Source organism: Brachyistius frenatus, unplaced genomic scaffold, assembly GCF_029030835.1.
Source record: "Brachyistius frenatus isolate BFR_SWC_R1_liver_20210118 unplaced genomic scaffold, ASM2903083v1 Contig_214, whole genome shotgun sequence".
Classification (NCBI taxonomy): Eukaryota; Metazoa; Chordata; class Actinopteri; family Embiotocidae; genus Brachyistius; species Brachyistius frenatus.
This window is the reverse complement of record NW_027210813.1, coordinates 185,001-205,000: the sequence shown is the minus strand read 5'-3', so window position 1 is coordinate 205,000 and position 20,000 is coordinate 185,001. Positions and strand designations below refer to the sequence as shown.

The 20,000-nt window shown below is 45.8% G+C and overlaps 1 protein-coding gene across 1 annotated transcript in view; it reads left to right on the top strand.

Annotated features, from left to right (window-relative positions):
• The first annotated feature begins 1,483 nt into the window (after positions 1–1,483).
• Positions 1,484–20,000, top strand: part of zfpm1 (zinc finger protein, FOG family member 1) — a 43,288-nt gene continuing 24,771 nt past the window's right edge. Inside the window, exon 1 of the mRNA XM_069719385.1 lies at positions 1,484–1,611. Within this exon, the coding sequence (XP_069575486.1) occupies positions 1,548–1,611 (64 nt within the window). The 5' untranslated portion in view covers positions 1,484–1,547. The remainder of the gene's footprint in view (positions 1,612–20,000) is intronic.

The window sequence follows — 20,000 nt, the reverse complement described above, 5'->3', positions numbered from 1 at the left end:
CTTTGTGCAGCAGGCGGAGGTGTTATCGGGGGGGGGGGGAGGCTGGAGACAGGGCGGGGTTTAGATGGGGGGGAGGGGGGATGAAGAGCAGAAGTAATGAGGAAGAGGAAGACGAAGATTCAGACAGAAGAGAGGAGGAGAGAGCGTTTGGTGACAACAAACAACATCTTTTATTTTCACTTTCCTGTCGTGTCGATGCAGAAAATCTTCAGAAAAACCTTCTTCACTGGTTTAAAAACAGTTTGAGAAGAATCGACCAACTTTCATCGGATGATTCCAACCTGAACCATGTTTTCACTTTTAAGACCGAGATGAGAAACTTTCCACCTAAAAACCAAAAGAAAGTGAGTGACTGACAGCTGTTGAAGCTGCTTCCTGTTGACGGACGTCTGACTTCAGAACATCTTCTGACACAATAATGAACACAAATTCACACAACTTATCAAATTCCCGCCATTTCTTCCTCAAAAAACTGTCATGAACAGAAACTGCTGAAAGTTTGACATCATAAAGTCTCCTTTCAAAATAAAACAAAACTTTATTACCAACAAAAGTGTTGATTTCTAATCTTTTTGCTACTTACTGCAAATTTAACCTGAAACCCTCCGAAGTTTTTAAGAAAATCTGCCACAAAATGAAACAATTTTGATCGAAAGAATCACAAAAAAATCTTTTAAAAGAAAAACAGCAGCGAGTTGAATAATATTATTGATTATCTAGCGAGCATTACGTTTTTATTTATAAAAGTTCACTGATCAGAGATGTTGGAGCTCCGTGTTGGCAGCGTTTGAGTCACGTTAACCTTCGTCCTGATGATGATGTCACAGAGATGTGCAGGTCCGATAGGCCGAGGTGCTCTGATGGAACTATTAATCTAATCTAAATAATCACCAGGCCTGCTAATAGGAAGGGGGCGGAGCCAAGCGATGAACCAGCCGATAGCAGCCGCACAGGCAAAGTTCAGGGTACACACACACACACACACACACACACACACACACACACACACACACAGGTGGAGCCATGTGCAGAAACACACGATGTGTTTGATCAGTAATCAGTTGGATCAATAGCAGGATATCAGCTGATTACAGGAACACAGGCCGACTCCGTCTCTGCTGGAGGTGAGAGGACGAGATGAGAGGAGGTGGTGAGAGGAGGAGATGAGAGGAGGTGGTGAGAGTAGGAGGTGTGTGTGGGGGGGGAGGGTGAAGATGTTTGTTCTGAGTTGTAATGAGAATCAAAGCGTCGGTCTCCGCATGGCGAGGTGTCGGGTTACGCTGCTCAGAGGAGTCGTTTCCTCACCGCCTCTGATCAGCAGACAGGAACACACACACACACACACACACACACACACACACACACACACACACACACACACACACACACACACACACACACACACACACACACACACACACACACACACACTGTGTTTACTTTAAATGTGACTGTGTGTGTGTGTGTGTGTGTGTGCAGAGCCCCAGACGCAGGACTCTGGAGGAGGCCCAGACCATGAAGAAGTGGAAGGGGCGGAGCCAGGCCCAATGCACAGAGATGGCGAGGAGGAGGAAGAGGAGGAAGAGGAGGTGTTACGGTGGCGAGGGCCAGGTCAGTACCCAGTTCACTGGTCATCATGCAGGTGTTAGCCAATCAGATCGAAGCATTCTGAAAGCTGGTGTGTTTCAGTCCATTTAAACTGAACTCAGTCGTTGATGAATCCAGCAGCTCGTTTCCTCGTGGACGTTTACGGATTCACATCCTGTTAGTTTCATCAGTGTTTCCTTCAGTTACCATGGATACCAGCAGGGTTCGTCTCTCAGACCGTCTCTCAGACCGTCTCTCAGACCCTCTCTCAGTCCGTCTCTCAGTCCGTCTCTCAGACCCTCTCTCAGACCGTCTCTCAGACCGTCTCTCAGTCCGTCTCTCAGACCCTCTCTCAGTCCGTCTCTCAGACCCTCTCTCAGACCGTCTCTCAGACCGTCTCTCAGTCCGTCTCTCAGACCCTCTCTCAGTCCGTCTCTCAGTCCGTCTCTCAGACCCTCTCTCAGACCGTCTCTCAGTCCGTCTCTCAGACCATCTCTCAGTCCGTCTCTCAGTCCGTCTCTCACACCGTCTCTCAGTCCGTCTCTCAGTCCGTCTCTCAGACCGTCTCTCAGACCGTCTCTCAGTCTGTCACTCACACCGTCTCTCAGTCCGTCTCTCGGACCGTCTCTCAGACCGTCTCTCAGTCCGTCTCTCACACCGTCTCTCAGTCTGTCACTCACACCGTCTCTCAGTCCGTCTCTCGGACCGTCTCTCAGACCGTCTCTCAGTCCGTCTCTCACACCGTCTCTCAGTCTGTCACTCACACCGTCTCTCAGTCCGTCTCTCAGTCCGTCTCTCAGACCGTCTCTCAGTCCGTCTCTCAGACCGTCTCTCAGTGCATCTCTCAGACCCTCTCTCAGTCTGTCTCAGACCGTGTCTTAGACCGTCTCTCAGTCCGTCTCTCAGACCGTCTCTCAGTCTGTCTCTCAGGTGTCCTGTCGTCCTGCAGAAGACGTGGCTTTGAGGGGAAATGTATTCGTCGTAACCAACACACACACACAGACACACACACACACACACACACACACACACGGCCAGCAGAAGATAAGAAGTAAATCTTCATAATTTTATTATTTATTTCCTGTCTTCTGGAGGTTTGTTGGTTATTTATTTCTCCGTCTGTTGTCTTCAATGAGTTAAACAATGCAGGAAGATTACGACTATCTGCATTACTTCCTTTTCAAGCTGCGCACGTTTTATGTGTGTGTGTGTGTGTGTGTGTGTGTGTGTGTGTGTGTGTGTGTGTGTGTGTGTGTGTGTGTGTGTGTGTGTGTGTGTGTGTGTGTGTGTGTGTGTGTGTGTGTGTGTGTGTGTGTTCATTATCGTCCTGTCCCAGCCGCGTCCCTTTAACAGTAATTGCAGCGATATTAATTGCTGCGCGGTGGTTGATGGTAGCACCGTGATGCTGCACTGATACGGAGCCTCGCCTCCTTCTTCTCTCCTCCTCACAAACTAACTGGCGGGTGAGTGAGGCGGGGGTGGGGGCGGGGGGGGGGAGGGGAGTAAGGGAGAGAGATAGCCCCTCTATCAGCTCCGGAGCAGGCGCTGTCTTTATCAGGAGCACGATTGGCAAAAAGGAAACTTTGACCGGTCTGAATTTTTCTCTTATCGTCAAGCCCCCCCCCCCCCTCTCCCATCCACCTTCTCCTCTGGTCTCTCCATCACTACTACCACCCCCCCACGCACACACACACCACCCCCCATCCTCCGCCCTCCTCAGAGTGTTCATCTCTTCTCCGTGTCGCAGCGGGACGACGGAGGACGCTGCTTCATGTGAACACGGAGACGAGCCGTGTGGAAATAAACATGTAAACATGCTTTTATCTCCTCACTCGTCTTCAAGCAGAAGTTCACAGCCTTTTTAATCTCAGGAGGTTTTTTTAGCAGCACGTCGTCCTGTTTCCCGTTTCAGTTTCGGTCTTCCAGCCTTCAGCCTCCTTTCTTCTTTCTGTTTGTTTGTTTGTTTGTTTTGTGAAGAGTTGCTGTGTTTGTTTATGACAGAAGAAATCACTCAACTTTATAGAAACGAAAACATGTCAAAAAAAAAAAGAAGCTTTACAGGAAATACGACATGAATTTCACACATGTAAAAATTCACGTGATCACATGTTCATGGAAACGTGTGTTTTGGATCATTTTCACGGTGTCGTGTGTGAAGCCGTGTAGATTCTCATGTGGAAACTTTCCCACATATTTTCCACACGTTATCATATGTGGCAATGTGTAGTGAACATGTCATACATGTGATCACATGTGGGAGGATGTAAAGACTCTGAAATTCACTCAAACAAACAAACATATCATAAATAGTTTGTTTAGATAAATTTGTGAGTTAATCCAGCAGTTTTGATGTCATAAATTTATTAAATATTGTTTCCTAAAATATTCAAAAGCTCATTTCAGAGACTCATTTCGTTGATCCGTCAGTCTGTTATGTGGTGGACATGAAGAAAGGTGCAAATTAAAAGAGTTTTATGATCATATTTTCAGGGTTTCTGTTTTGGTCAGCAGTTATTTTCATGTCATTTTGGACTATTTTCATCTCAGTATTTATTTAAAAACACAGCATCTGCATTAAAAATGACAAAAACACCAAACAAAAGAATGCTGAGTTGTTATGATGTGAAAACATCCAGTTTTCTCTGTATTATCATAAATATATATATAAATTGTTATTTATCTTCATAAATGTGCAAGTGTCTTCTACCACTGAATCTTCTGTGATGTTTCCATGAGAAGTTATTAAACATTAATCAGAGGAAAATAAAAGGCTCACTTATATTAAAATGATTAAAGAGCAGAAACATCATGAATCATCTGATCGATCCTTCACGGACTGAAACCTGCAGATTATTTATAACTCCAGTCTGAAGTTGAACTTTCTGATCAGAAATCTTCAACGTTTTCAAACTGAATCAATTAAATTAATTAACCTGAACATTAATCATCAGCATCATCAATGAAAATAATAATAATTTGCTAAGTTTCTGTTTTAAAAGCAGGAATTCAAGCAGCAGTGAAGATTTTACAACCAGTCGATCTGTGAAGGATTTATTTACATTAATTGATGAATAATTTTGTTTAAAAACGTCAGAAATAAACTCTAAAATGTTTTTATTTAAATCAAATCTTCACACGACAAAATACAAAAAAATCTTTCATCAGAATAGTTCATGTTTCTTTTTTAATCGGTTCATCTGAAGATCAGGAAGAATAAAGTTTTTGGGTATAAATGATGTTTTCTAAAATTAAAACATGATGCATCGATCTGCTCAGATTCTTCATGTTTTCTCACTCGGACTCTTTTTTTTTTTTTAAACAAATATGAACTCGCTGCGTCTGAACTCATTGAATATTAATCTGCTAATTATATTCCGGAGCCTCAAAAAACAGGAATTATTGTGATCTTGAAACGCTGTAATTCCTCGATATGAACATTTTTAATTTCCTTTTGCTGTTTGTGTTCCAACCTTCTGATAATAATCTCTTTCATTTATTTAAATATTTGACTCCGTTGGACATAAAACAGAGAGAACGACATCCTGATAATCTTCTTCATTGCTGGACACAGTCTTCCTCACCCAGTAATGACTTGTTTGTATGTCAGGCTGAATAAATTCCTGAGTCATAGATGAGAGTCTTTCTGCTGCTTTTTATTTTCAACGTTTTTCCATCAAACCGTCGGCTTTGTGGCTCCGATTGATATGAAAAAAAACATTAAAATTAAAGAGATGATAACTCAGAATGGATTAGAGGCTTCAGCAATTTTCACTTTCTGTTCGTCTTGAAACAATCAAGATGGTGTGTGTGTGTCCGTGTGTGTGTGTGTGTGTGTGTGTGTGTGTGTGTGTGTGTGTGTGTGTGTGTGTGTGTGTGTGTGTGTGTGTGTGTGTGTGTGTGTGTGTGTGTGTGTGTGTGTGTGTGTGTGTGTGTGTGTGTGTGTGTGTGTGTGTGTGTGTGTGTGTGTGTGTGTGTGTGTGTGTGTGTGTGTGTGTGTGTGTGTGTGTGTGTGTGTGTGTCTGCATGGTCCAGGTGGGAGCTGCTTCCTATCAGGGATGTCATGATACGCTGCAGCCGCCTGTTTAATCTACAGCGTGTCCACACTGCATGATATGCAAAATAAATTATGAAGAGAAGAATCTTCTGGATGACCTTGCAGGCTGCAGGCGGCCATATTTCTCCCTTGCTGCTTCAAATTCTTGATATGCAAATAGGTGTCACAGTAATCCATCATCATTCTCTCCCCACAAACTCTGGAGGAACGAACAGCAGACGTGTTTTATGTCCGAATCCCTGGAACATCCTCCGGTTTGTTAAATATTAATCTGCACATGTTCCAGAACAGATGTCCGGACTGAGCTGGACTCAGCGCTGCTCGTAGTCTGTAAAATGGTTCTGATCCAGAAGTGTCTTCAGCTGCAATACCAGCGAGTGCCACTAGAGGTCGGCTCCAAAAAGCCTCCGGCTCCATAGACTCCCATTCAACTTCTCTCATCAAATCCAAAGTGAATAAAATGTGTCCATCAGTTCTCTCGGTGTTGTTAGCTAAAGTCACTCCTTCTTCTTAGTTTTCTGGAGGTCCATCTGAAAATAATCCCTCATTCATTAGAAAAGAAGATTCAAGAAGACCTGTTTGTCCCTCCAGGAGTTTTTTTGTGATCATTTCAATCCAAAATGTTTAATTTTGCGGCAGGTTTTCCAAAAAATTACGATGTAATTTGTAATGTATTAAGTTTTGAGAGTTTTTTGCGGTTAAATTTCATGAATAAGGAAAAATTGTGAGTCGAGAAAGAATTTTTTTTATTTATTTATTTATTTTATTTTTTTAAGCACTACCTGATAAACAATAAATATGTAATCACTTCCTGTGATAATAATCCTGCGGCACATCACAGAAATACATTAGTTTTAACATCCTGGACGGTCTGATTCATTACATCGTGCTACATTAAACGTTTTTCTGTAAGCCGTCGTGTGTGTGTGTGTGTGTGTGTGTGTGTGTGTGTGTGTGTGTGTGTGTGTGTGTGTGTGTGTGTGTGTGTGTGTGTGTGTGTGTGTGTGTGTGTGTCTGTTATCATACAGTAGTTCATTATAATGGAGCATGAAGGTGAACTATTCACACATTATCACCGCCGAGTGTCTCATTTATTTGGGCTGAGATGTTGCTGGTGTCACATTTGCATAGCGAGGACACTCCCCACCTCCACGCCCCCCCCCACCCCACCCCACCTCCACGTCTCCCCGCCCCCCATCGACATGGCAGCAGCTGGAGGTGCGGCCTCACCGTCCCTCCGTCCGCAGATGATAAGACCTTTTTGTCTCCATCTTTGATCCGTCTGGACTCGGCGGCGATGATGTTTGTGGAAAAGCTTCCAGTTTTCTGCTCCGCTATTCACACAGATCCAGAACATCCAGCGGGCCAGAAACGCTGCACAACAGCCTGCTTTCATTATGGGATGGATTCACTTCTCAGGATCAAACATTCACCTTCACATCCAGTCAAAGAAAAGTAGTTAATACAGTGTGTGTGTGTGTGTGTGTGTGTGTGTGTGTGTGTGTGTGTGTGTGTGTGTGTGTGTGTGTGTGTGTGTGTGTGTGTGTGTGTGTGTGTGTGTGTGTGTGTCTCTGTGTGTGTGTGTGTGTTATCTGGTGAAACAGCAGCGTAGACGGTTAACTCCCAGCGTCAGGACTAGATGTGATCTCCAGACCAGTCGAGGTCAAAGGGGGTGAACTGGGTGACGGAGGGGTAGAATGGGGGGAGATAGAAGGATGAGGGAGATATAGTATGAAGAAGTGACAGTCAGACTAGCCACAGTACTTTCAGGACAACAGTGTTCATCGTCAGGCGGAGAAACAATCAGACGGTCACCATGGAAACATGAAACTTCTACTTCAAACTTTACTTCCAGTCAGTTAGCTCAATTCCAACAGCCCAGTGTCACAACACAGCGTGGAATAGACACGCCCCTCCACTACAGCGTGGAATAGACACGCCCCTCCATTACAGCGTGGAATAGACACGCCCCTCCACTACAGCGTGGAATAGACACGTCCCTCCACTACAGCGTGGAATAGACACACCCCTCCATTACAGCGTGGAATAGACACGCCCCTCCACTACAGCGTGGAATAGACACGCCCCTCCACTACAGCGTGGAATAGACACGCCCCTCCACTACAGCGTGGAATAGACACGCCCCTCCACTACAGCGTGGAATAGACACGCCCCTCCACTACAGCGTAAAATAGACACGCCCCTCCACTACAGCGTGGAATAGACACGCCCCTCCATTACAGCGTAAAATAGACACGCCCCTCCACTACAGCGTGGAATAGACACGCCCCTCCACTACAGCGTGGAATAGACACGCCCCTCCACTACAGCGTGGAATAGACACGCCCCTCCACTACAGCGTGGAATAGACACGCCCCTCCATTACAGCGTAAAATAGACACGCCCCTCCACTACAGCGTGGAATAGACACGCCCCTCCACTACAGCGTGGAATAGACACGCCCCTCCATTACAGCGTGGAATAGACACGCCCCTCCATTACAGCGTAAAATAGACACGCCCCTCCATTACAGCGTAAAATAGACACGCCCCTCCATTACAGCGTGGAATAGACACGCCCCTCCACTACAGCGTGGAATAGACACGCCCCTCCATTACAGCGTAAAATAGACACGCCCCTCCACTACAGCGTGGAATAGACACACCCCTCCATTACAGCGTGGAATAGACACGCCCCTCCATTACAGCGTGGAATAGACACGCCCCTCCACTACAGCGTGGAATAGACACGCCCCTCCACTACAGCGTGGAATAGACACGCCCCTCCACTACAGCGTGGAATAGACACGCCCCTCCACTACAGCGTAAAATAGACACGCCCCTCCACTACAGCGTGGAATAGACACGCCCCTCCACTACAGCGTGGAATAGACACGTCCCTCCATTACAGCGTGGAATAGACACGCCCCTCCACTACAGCGTGGAATAGACACGCCCCTCCACTACAGCACAAGGCGAGAATAACATGCAAATACATTTCCATGTATTTCCGTGATGAGGTTCAAGTCCAGGTGGTGACGTGTTTTTTGTTCATTGTTGGTTTTGTTTTTTGTTCCTAACGTGAACCACACAGTTTTTCTCGTGGTTTAATTTTCCTATAAATCACATGGTTGAAACCACACGCTTGGTTTTTTTTTCCCATAATGCTCTGCAGCCCGAAGCGAGTAAAGAACACGTCAGTCTACTGCAGCAGGAAGTGTAGTTGTCCTAGTTGAGGTGGAGCTAGGTGGTGCTGTAGGTTTTGCTGTGATGCCGGTTTGTTTATTGTCAGCTAGCAGGACTGAACAGTGAAATATTTCTCAGCAGGTAAAACATGTCGACTGTCGGGAGACGGAAGAGGGATCACATGAACCTTCAGGAAGACTGAACACAGATTTACTGTCAGAGTGTCTTTGCTTCATTTATAGCTGCTTTTCTAATAGTTTGGTTTTGTACTGTTATTTTACTTGAACGTCTGAGACGAGTGTCACTTCCCTCAAAAAGGGGCGGAGTCACATTGCAGCCGATCACAGCTGCAGCATTGGTTGCACTTCATTTCTGTTGCATCAGATTTGGTTGAGATGCCGTTGATAGTTTTTACATGAAACTCTAATGTTTATTATTTCATTGTTCTGTTTTAGAAAATGAACGTAATAATTAAGGATAAGTTCAACGCGTCTCCTGTAACGTGTCTCTGACCCACATCTGTCCGTCTCCCCCTCACATCTGTCCGTCTCCCCCTCGCATCTGTCCGTCTCCCCCTCGCATCTGTCCGTCTCCCTCTCGCATCTGTCCGTCTCCCTCTCGCATCTGTCCGTCTCCCCCTCGCATCTGTCCGTCTCCCCCTCGCATCTGTTTGTCTCCCTCTCGCATCTGTCCGTCTCCCTCTCGCATCTGTCCGTCTCCCCCTCGCATCTGTCCGTCTCCCCCTCGCATCTGTCCGTCTCCCCCTCGCATCTGTTTGTCTCCCTCTCGCATCTGTCAGTCTCCCCTTCGCATCTGTCCGTCTCCCTCTCACATCTGTCCGTCTCCCTCTCACATCTGTCCGTCTCCCTCTCACATCTGTCCGTCTCCCTCTCACATCTGTCCGTCTCCTCCTCACATCTGTCCGTCTCCCTCTCACATCTGTCCGTCTCCCCCTCGCATCTGTCCGTCTCCCTCTCGCATCTGTCCGTCTCCCTCTCACATCTGTCCGTCTCCCTCTCACATCTGTCCGTCTCCCTCCCCCTCACATCTGTCCGTCTCCCCCTCACATCTGTCCGTCTCCCTCTCACATCTGTCCGTCTCCCCCTCACATCTGTCCGTCTCCCCTCACCTCAGACGCTTCTCTGGAACCGTCCTCATATCTGCAGCCAGCAGACGCCGCGTCTCGCAGGAGGAAGGCGTCCCTGCGAGCAGCCTGTCAACCCCAGCTGTCAGTCAAACTGCTCGGGGACGCTGATTGGTTGTCATGTGTCCAGAGGGCTCGTCTTGTCAGGAAGTTTGAGTTCCCTCAGAGGAACGTGATCAGGGAAAGTTTGAAAACCTGTCTGAGGATCTGTTTGGTTGTCGTGACCAATCACAGACACTCCTCCTGCCATCACATGGGCCAGTGGTTCTCAACCGCTGGGTCACGACCCACTTTTGGAACGCGTGTGGAAAATAAGTCTGACTTTTCTTTTGAAGTCTGGAGAACCTCTGCTCCTATGCTTTTATTTTGAAGGCCGTGCATTAGCAGCCTCTTCCTGCCTCTCACATGTCCTCATCCTCACAGCATCTCTTATCATGTTCTGCCTCTATGTCCTCTGCAGTATCTCTCACTCACCAGCTTCCTTCCTTTAATAGACAACAATCGCTTGTTTTCCCGACTCGTCACTTTGTGCGTCCGCAGCAGAATAAAACGTGCCGGTGAAGCAGAAACCTTTTCTTTAAATTCAAGATTTCATGCATTTAAACTGAGTGAGACTTTTAAAAATGAAAATCAACCGATTTGCAGGAAATAGAAGCATCAGTGTAAAAGTGAGTGTTGGTGAATGTCTCTGTTAGCGGTCCGCTCGCTGCGCGGTGCCTTCGTAGAACAGGACTGGTGCATTCTGGGAGTCCGTCTGACATCGTGTTAGCTCGCTGCTCTTCTCGCTCTCGTCTGTTTGATTGTTGAACCTCTAAATGACCCTGAGTGTGTCGCTCTCCAACTTTTTACAGCCCCCCCCCCCCCCCTCCTTCCAGCCCCACCGATACTGGCCTGATTGAAATGTCCTTTTTCGCGGGAGCCAGAAGGAGTTGTTAAAGCAGACATGAATTAATGAGTGAATTAATTATCGGAGTCACATACCGTACAATTAATTTTGTGGCTTTGCCTCAGTCTTTTTTCTCCCCGTCTGTTCCAGAGAATGTCAAGAAACATTTTCTAATTAATTTATGTGTGATTATCAGGGACAGTTTCTGGAAGGTCTCCACTTTCAATTTGTGACAGGCTGCAACGAGGAGAGAAGAGATAGAAGAGGGAAGAGGCTATTCTCTATTCACACACACACACACACACACACACACACACACACACACACACACACACACACACACACACACACACACACACACACACACACACATATATACATATATACACACACACACACACACACATACACACACACACACACACACACACACACACACACACATATATATACATATATACACACACACACACACACACATACACACACACACACATATATACATATATATACACACACACACACACATACACACACACACACACATATATACATATATATACACATACACACACATATATACACACACACATATACACACACACATACACACACATATACACAAATATATATATATACACACACACATATATACACACACACACATACACACACATATACACAAATATATATATATATACACACATATATACACATACACACACATATACACAAATATATATATATACACACACATATATACACACACACACACATATACACACACATATATACACACACACATATACACACACATATACACAAATATATATATATACACATATATACACACACACACATACACACACATATACACACATATATACACACACACACATATACACAAATATATATATATACACACACATATACATATACACACACACATACACACACATATACAGCTTCCCATTCGAATTACTTTGAAGACGTCTGACTGTCTTCGACATGTTTTTTTAAACAATGGGACAGACATTTTTAACTTTCTATGATCTGAAACAGACACACGTAATCAATCAATCAATCATTGAATCAATCAATCAATCATTGAATCAATCATTGAATCAATCAATCAATTAACAAGCAGCTGCAGGAGAAAGGAACAGAACTACAGAATAATGTTTGAAGAGTTCATGTGAAGTCATTTGTTCCAAGATGGTGAGATGCGTTCAGGTGCTGAGATGCGTTCAGGTGCTGAGCAGTGCTGCTGAAACACGACCCGACTCGGTTTGAGCTTCTGGTTCTGCTTGGGCTCAGGAACAACGTGAAACCTCTTAACTCCATCGCCGTGGAGATGTTTTTCTGCAGCATGTAGTTTGTAGAAGTTTTCAGGAGTCAGTTGAACTTTTCTTTGGACTGTTGAGCACAACATCAGCTTTAGTGTTCGTAATCACTGAACCTCCGAACCGCCTCCACGCTGCTCCATCCTCCGGTCGCCCCCTCCCCCCCTCCAGGAGGAGGCTGCAGGGTTCATCCTCCGGGAACACGAACACATGGAAACAGACTCGTGACCTGAACGTGTGTAATGATGAAGACGGATGAAGCGTCTTCATCGTCTGTCTGGTGACTTCTTCTATCAGCCGCCAATAAAAGTCAGCTGATTGAACTCGGAATGAAGATGTGAGGGGGGTGAAGAGGAGGAGGGAGGGGGGGGTGAAGAGGAGGAGGGAGGGAAGACGGGGAGGGGGGTGAAGAGGAGGAGGGGGGTCTCATCAACAGCAGTCTTGTCACTCGTTCTGTTTTCAACTCTTTCGTCCTCTGAACAGAAAAAAAATGCTTTTATTTTATTTTTTTCGCCCCTCAGTTTATCTTTCTTCGCATATTTGTGAATTTGCATGTTTGCTTCTTGCTCTTTTCTGGTGCTGTATGTATTTTGTAGATAAAAGTTCAGCAGTGCAGTTAAGAGAAATTAGTTGGGTAAACAGTGTAAATGTCAATGATAAAGTTCTGTTGAAGCTCATCTGATTACCGTGGCGACGCAGGTGTCTTATCTCGCTGTGCAACAGAGGGTAAAATGGAAATGATTGCGTGGTCCTGAGCAGCAGATGCGTATCCCACAAATGTCTATCTGCCGCGAGCCGAGCCGGCCGGACTCCGGGGACCCGGGGTGCTGCGAGGAGGATCACGGGGAGGGAGACGAGAAGGAGAAAAAGGAGAAAAAGGAGGCGCCGGGTCGCACTTGTTGTTGGACCGAAGCCGTTTTATCAGCCGGCGGTAGAAACGACAGCAGCGGCCATTAATGAGAAAAGATGGAAGGAAATCATGAAGGCAGAACAATCAAAGACATGTCACACAAAACCATGTGATGAGTCCTTCACCCTGTCAATCAACTGATGTGATGAGTCCTTCATCCTGTCAATCAACTGATGTGATGAGTCCTTCATCCTGTCAATCAACTGATATGATGAGTCCTTCATCCTGTCAGTTGACCGTGTCCGTCCGGCCGTCCGATTCTCGTCATATCTCAGGAAGACGTTGAGAGAATTCCTTCAAATTTGGCACAAATGTTCACTTGGACTCAACAATAACCTGACAAGACATTGGTGGTCAAAGGTCAAAGGTTAACACCTCATGGGATTTCTGATGCATTTGCATCCTCAGCAGATCAATAAGGATTAAGTGTTTTGTGTAAACACAGGACACCTTTCTTTTCCTGTCATTAACATGGCTGCAGTGTTGCTGTGTTTCCCACGAGGAGACGGAGAGCGGAGCAGCAAGGGGGGCGTTGGATTCGTCATTCAGCAGAGGTTAAACCCCACCTATTAGCGCCGGGTCGGAGCAGCACGCAGATAAAGATTTCCTGTTGTGTGGTGTCAAAAAATCGATAGCTCCGCCGCGATGTGCTCATTTGATATCAACAATAGTCTTTTTAAAAATCAATTAGGCCGGATAGAGAAGAGCATCAGTGTCTTTCTTTTCTCCCGCTTCTTCTTCACTGATATCCAATCAGGCCGGCTCTAGTCGGGAACGGAGCCCTCTGATTGGATGACGGGTTCGATGAACCTCGTGCATCGTCTTTGAATCTGAAGCTCAGAAAAACCTGCATGATGTCAGACAACCGCCGTCAGCTGTGACGTCATGTTGGTTTTAAACCAAAAGTTGAACGGTGAAGCTGAGTCCTCGTGTGCATCAGTGTACACTCTGTAGTCCGTTGGTTATTTATTTTTAATTTGAAATGTCAAAAAATAGATAAAAACTCCCAGTTTCCAAACAGACTTTTGTTTTAAATGTTTTGACTCACAATTCAGAAAATAAATACTTTCAAATATTGTAATGAAAATTTGAGAAAAGCTAGAAAGTCTCACATTTTAGAGGCTTGAAGCAGCAAAGTTATTTTGTCAGTTTTGCTAATTACATGATTGATTATCAGAATCATTGGACATACATAGACGAATCAATAATGTAATTAGAAAGCCAAACTTTTGTCAGATTTTTTTTTACTGTATTTCTTTTTTCTTTCATTTCTCTCAGTAAGTCGAGTAGCCAAAGTCGTTGGTGTTTAATGTGCATCATAATGTTTTTTTTTTAACCAAATGCATTCAAATGTAAACATTCAGTTCCACCAAGAAAATGTATCTTGCAATATTTGCAGCAGCCTGCAATTTTTCAAAATTCTTGCAATTTTCTTTAACAAATAATGTCATAAACAGAAGATCTACTGAAAGTATTATAAGATAAAGTCATCTTTCAAAACAAAACCATTTTACCACAAAAAAGTGTCATGAAAAGTAAAAAAATATAAAATAAAGAAATTCTTGAACTATTAATTTTTGCTAATTCCTGCAATTTTCAGTAAAAAAACTGACGTAAAACTATTTGATCGTAACAATGCTGATTGGACTGAACACAAAAACTCACTTGAAACAAGAAAATGAAAGTGGGCCCGAGCTTTTTCCTTGTGGGATTCCACAAACTGCAAAATATTTTCATTTTCAAGGCAGCACCCGTGATGACAACGAATATCTGTCTCCTTTCAGAAAGAAATCTGTTTTATAATCAGTGGATAATGTTGACAAACCAAAACAAGAAGGAACGAGACTGAAATCAAACTCGATGAGATGGTGGACAATCTGAAGAGAACTGTTGTGGATTCTTCCCAAAGTTGTGGACAGTTTCCACTAAGTAAGCATTTATTAATAATATGACATATCAGGGAAGATAACAGCCCACCTGCAGGTTTAATTAATTTTCCTTCCAAGGCGAATAGATGTATCAACAATTAATCTACACCTGATGAAGTATAAAATAACATCAGGCTGTGTGACGAGAGGACATCTGAGAATATCTGCTGGTTTATAATGTGAACTCATTCATTTACACTGTTTCTCTGGGTTTTATTTCATGGCGAAGCCGTGAGCAAGTGTTGCGTTCACTGACCTCTGCAGCCATCACAGCATCCTTCAATTTTACAAACTTCCCACCATTCACAAATTAATCAGCATTAAATCTTTTCCAACACGTGATTTACAATATGAATTCCACCCTCAGGCATTTTGGCCGAGGACACGCACACTGAAATCGAGTCTCAGTGTTTTAGTTTCTTTATCTCATATGTTCTGAGTCCAGAGACGAATGAATGGCTTTTGTGAGTCTGACAAAGACGGTGGGAATCGAACGATATGTGAGTTCACCTCCGACTCTTTAATGATGCTGCTGTTCCTCCGATATTTTTCCTATTTTAACATCTTTCTCTTTTAAAATTTAAATCACATTTATACGTAGCTTCAGGTCTGTAAAATGGTTCTGATCCAGAAGTGTCTTCAGCTGCAATACCAGCGAGTGCCACTAGAGGTCGGCTCCAAAAAGCCTCCGGCTCCATAGACTCCCATTCAACTTCTCTCATCAAATCCAAAGTGAATAAAATGTGTCCATCAGTTATCTCGGTGTTGTTAGCTAAAGTCACTCCTTCTTCTTAGTTTTCTGGAGGTCCATCTGAAAATAATCCCTCATTCATTAGAAAAGAAGATTCAAGAAGACCTGTTTTTGGGGGCGTGTCTGTTTGATTGACAGGCCTGTGGTGCAGTCAGGTTACAGCTATCGGTGGGCGGGACGTAGTATCGTCAGGTTTCCGATCAGATCGGTCAGATCCACCGCTGGCTCCTCCCCCAGCTCGTCCAAATATGGTCACTTCCTGCTCCAAAATGACAAGATGGCGACACCTGAAATGCCAAACTCTACTTCATAACGAGTTTACAAGCTGATGTGTGATGTCATTACATGGGCACCAATACAGTCACCACCGAGTCCCTGGTTCAATTCCGGGCTGAATTGTAACAGCAAAAACAGATGTTGAGTCCATTTCCTCTCATTTCTGTCTCCACTCGCTAAATAAAGGATAAAATAATACGAATCTTTATTTTGTACATCCATAATTAACACAGTAATTCTCCAATAATGGACTGAATGTGTAAAAACTTTGATTTGTGTAATTCAGAGGAGACTAATTAAAGTGTCAGGAAGCAGCGCTGATCCATAAATCCTGGAACATCATCATCATGGTCTCTGGTAACGGCTGCTGTCTGGTACCTTCAGCACTGCTCTGTCGCCCCGACCTCCCCCCCCCCCCCCCCACACACACACACCCCACCCCCGCCCCACTCATCGGTTAATTGCGTTACTCATTTCATTAATGACGGACTGATTGTTTTATTGTGTTGGCTCGTCAAAGAGGGCTGGACGCCCCAGTGGCTGCTGAAGCGTCCGTATTGATAAGCCTTTGTATGTGTGGAGCTGCTGACGGGGTGGGGGTGGGGGTGGGTGTATTGGTGTGATGGTGTATACAGGCTGTGTTTGTGTGTACCTGTGTGTATTGTGCGTGTCCGTGTGGATACTGAGGAGCTGCTTGATATTGATAACAAGCCCCATGTTTTAGGGAACGGGTCGTCCGCCGCTGACAGTGTGTGTGTGTGTGTGTGTGTGTGTGTGTGTGTGTGTGTGTGTGTGTGTGTGTGTGTGTGTGTGTGTGTGTGTGTGGTATCATGCAGAGGGAGGGTAGCAGCAGCCTGTGCAGCCTCATTGATAAGGTTATTACGGAGGTCTGTGGTGGGCAGGAGGGGTAATTAACAGGGATTAGGATTGTTGGAGGCCTGGTGTTACCGTGGTGATCACGGCTAACCTGTTGGGATTAGTGAGCAGCTCTCATTAGCGGAGGTGCACCGATAGCACCTCCTCCCCGCCGTACGAGAAGAGCTTTATCTTAGAGAGACGTCACTGATGCTACCGACAATTAACCAGTTAGAATCTACTCTGAGTTTATATTTTATTTGTTAGTCAGATGTGTGTTGGAGCTCGTACGACTGTATTAAACAAGTTTAACCTTATTACACAGTAACGTGATCAGTTCAGAAGTGTAAATGCACCCAGGACACATTATAATATATATTATAATCTGACGACTATCAGAGGTGGTCTGAGACTTGTGTGTCCACTGACCTCCTGCTCAGCTGAGGTCCTCTGAATAATCAGCAGAATTAATATCCAGTAGAAAAGCTGGACTGTGTAATGGTGAAGAGCACAGCTCAACCTAAACCAGTCCTAACCCAGCAGTAGGTTAAACCAGTCCTAAACTAGTCCTAACCCAGTCCTAAACTTGTCCTAACCCAGTCCTAAACCAGTCCTAACCCATCCCTAAACTAGTCCTAACCCAGTCCTAAACTAGTCCTAACTCATCCCTAAACCAGTCCTAACCCAGCCCTAAACCAGTCCTAACCCAGCCCTAAATCAGTCCTAAACTAGTCCTAACTCATCCCTAAACCAGTCCTAACCCAGCCCTAAACCAGTCCTAACCCAGCCCTAAATCAGTCCTAAACTAGTCCTAACCCAGTCCTAAACTAGTACTAACCCATCCCTAAACCAGTCCTAACCCAGCCCTAATTCAGTCCTAAACCAGTCTTAACCCAGTTCTAAATCGGTTCTAAACTAGTCATAAACCAGTTCTAAACCAGCTCAAATCCAGTACAGACCCCATGTAGAACCAGTCTAGACCCTATGTAGAACCAGTCTAGACCCCATGTAGAACCAGTCTAGACCCTATGTAGAACCAGTCTAGACCCCATGTAGAACCAGTCTAGACCCTATGTAGAACCCATCTAGACCCCATGTAGAACCAGTCTAGACCCTATGTAGAACCAGTCTAGACCCTATGTAGAACCAGTCTAGACCCCATGTAGAACCAGTCTAGACCCTATGTAGAACCAGTCTAGCCCCCATGTAGAACCAGTCTAGACCCTATGTAGAACCAGTCTAGACCCCATGTAGAACCAGTCTAGACCCTATGTAGAACCCGTCTAGACCCCATGTAGAACCAGTCTAGACCCTATGTAGAACCAGTCTAGACCCCATGTAGAACCAGTCTAGACCCCATGTAGAACCAGTCTAGACCCTATGTAGAACCAGTCTAGACCCCATGTAGAACCAGTCTAGACCCCATGTAGAACCCGTCTAGACCCCATGTAGAACCCGTCTAGACCCCATGTAGAACCCGTCTATGTAGAACCAGTCTAGACCCTATGTAGAACCAGTCTAGACCCCATGTAGAACCAGTCTAGACCCTATGTAGAACCAGTCTAGACCCCATGTAGAACCAGTCTAGACCCCATGTAGAACCCGTCTAGACCCCATGTAGAACCCGTCTATGTAGAACCAGTCTAGACCCTATGTAGAACCAGTCTAGACCCCATGTAGAACCAGTCTAGACCCTATGTAGAACCAGTCCTAAACAGATGGACTCCGTCGCTGGAATGAAACCAGCAGACAGAGCTTGAGGGAAATAAGTGACGGACTCATCGTGTTTCAGTGTCAGAAACATCTGGAAGTTTGGACCCGACTCAGAGAGGATGTGATGCAACAGGTCGGAGGGAGAAGTTAATATGTGCGTTGGCTCACTGAGGTCAGACCTTCACGCCGTTTCACAACGAGGGTCGGCGGAGCGGGTCGGCCCGATAAGCCTCCCACGTGGTGCCGGATCGGCCAATGACGTCGCAGGCCGGCTGGACATTGATGGAGACCTGAGATAAAGCGGGTCAGAGGGGACGAGGACGGCCGGACGGAAGCTGGACTTCACACACTGTCTGAAACCTGACTCTGACCCGTTCGGGTCGGGTCAGTCGGTCGGGTCAGTCGGTCGGGTCGGGTCGGGTCGGGTCGGTCGGGTCGGGTCGGTCAGGTCAGGTCGGTCGGGTCAGATCGGGTCGGTCAGGTCGGGTCGGTCGGGTCAGATCGGGTCGGGTCGGGTCGGGTCGGGTCGGTCAGGTTGCTTCTATAGTGTCTGGGTTCAGTGCTCTCGTGTGCAGCGGGCCGAACCACTCTGACTTCACCCCTTGTTTTGTGCACGTTGGTCCACAGAACCGGATCAGAACTTCCTGTTCCACTAAATTCTCTTCTTTTATTAAAAGTAACATCTCACTGCCCCCCCCCCCCCCCTCCCCCGGCTGTGGGAAAGCCATTTTATCAGCGTCTGTCCGTTGTTCTCTGGTGGGGACAGATACAGAGAAGATAGATGAGTGTTTTGACATGGAGAGTGTTAGACAAACACTCTTATCAGGGACGCCACTTTAGACCGACCCCCCGAAACCGAACGGGGGGAGGGGGGGGGGGTTGAATGTTTGGATCAGAGAAGAGCTCCTCCAGCAGCAGACCCTGAGGCTTCCTGTAACTACTGCTGTTAATCCAGCGCAGCTCTTTTATCCTCAGATGTGCAGCGCCTCTTCCTCCTCCTCCTCTTCCTCCTCCTCCTCCTCTTCCTCCTCCTCCGCAGGCCGCTGCTCAGAGCTGTCTTAACTTTTTTAAATAGATGGATCAGTCTTCCTGTCGGCTATCTGCTCTATCTGGGCTGCAGCAGGCTCAGACCGCAGCCGTCACCCGTCTGCACACTTATCTGTTTCACTTTGAGGAAGTACACAAGAAGTTCCCCCTGTTTGGAACGGGCCGGGCCGGGCCGGGCGCGGCGGGGACCTGACTCCCCCTGCTGTCCGGCTGCTGCTCGGTCTGAGCGGCTCACAGGGTTCAGGTCAAGTTCAAGCTGCATGCTGGGAGATTGTTGTGCTTTTTGTGAGGCGCGTCATGTGGTCTCTGCTGCTGATGTTC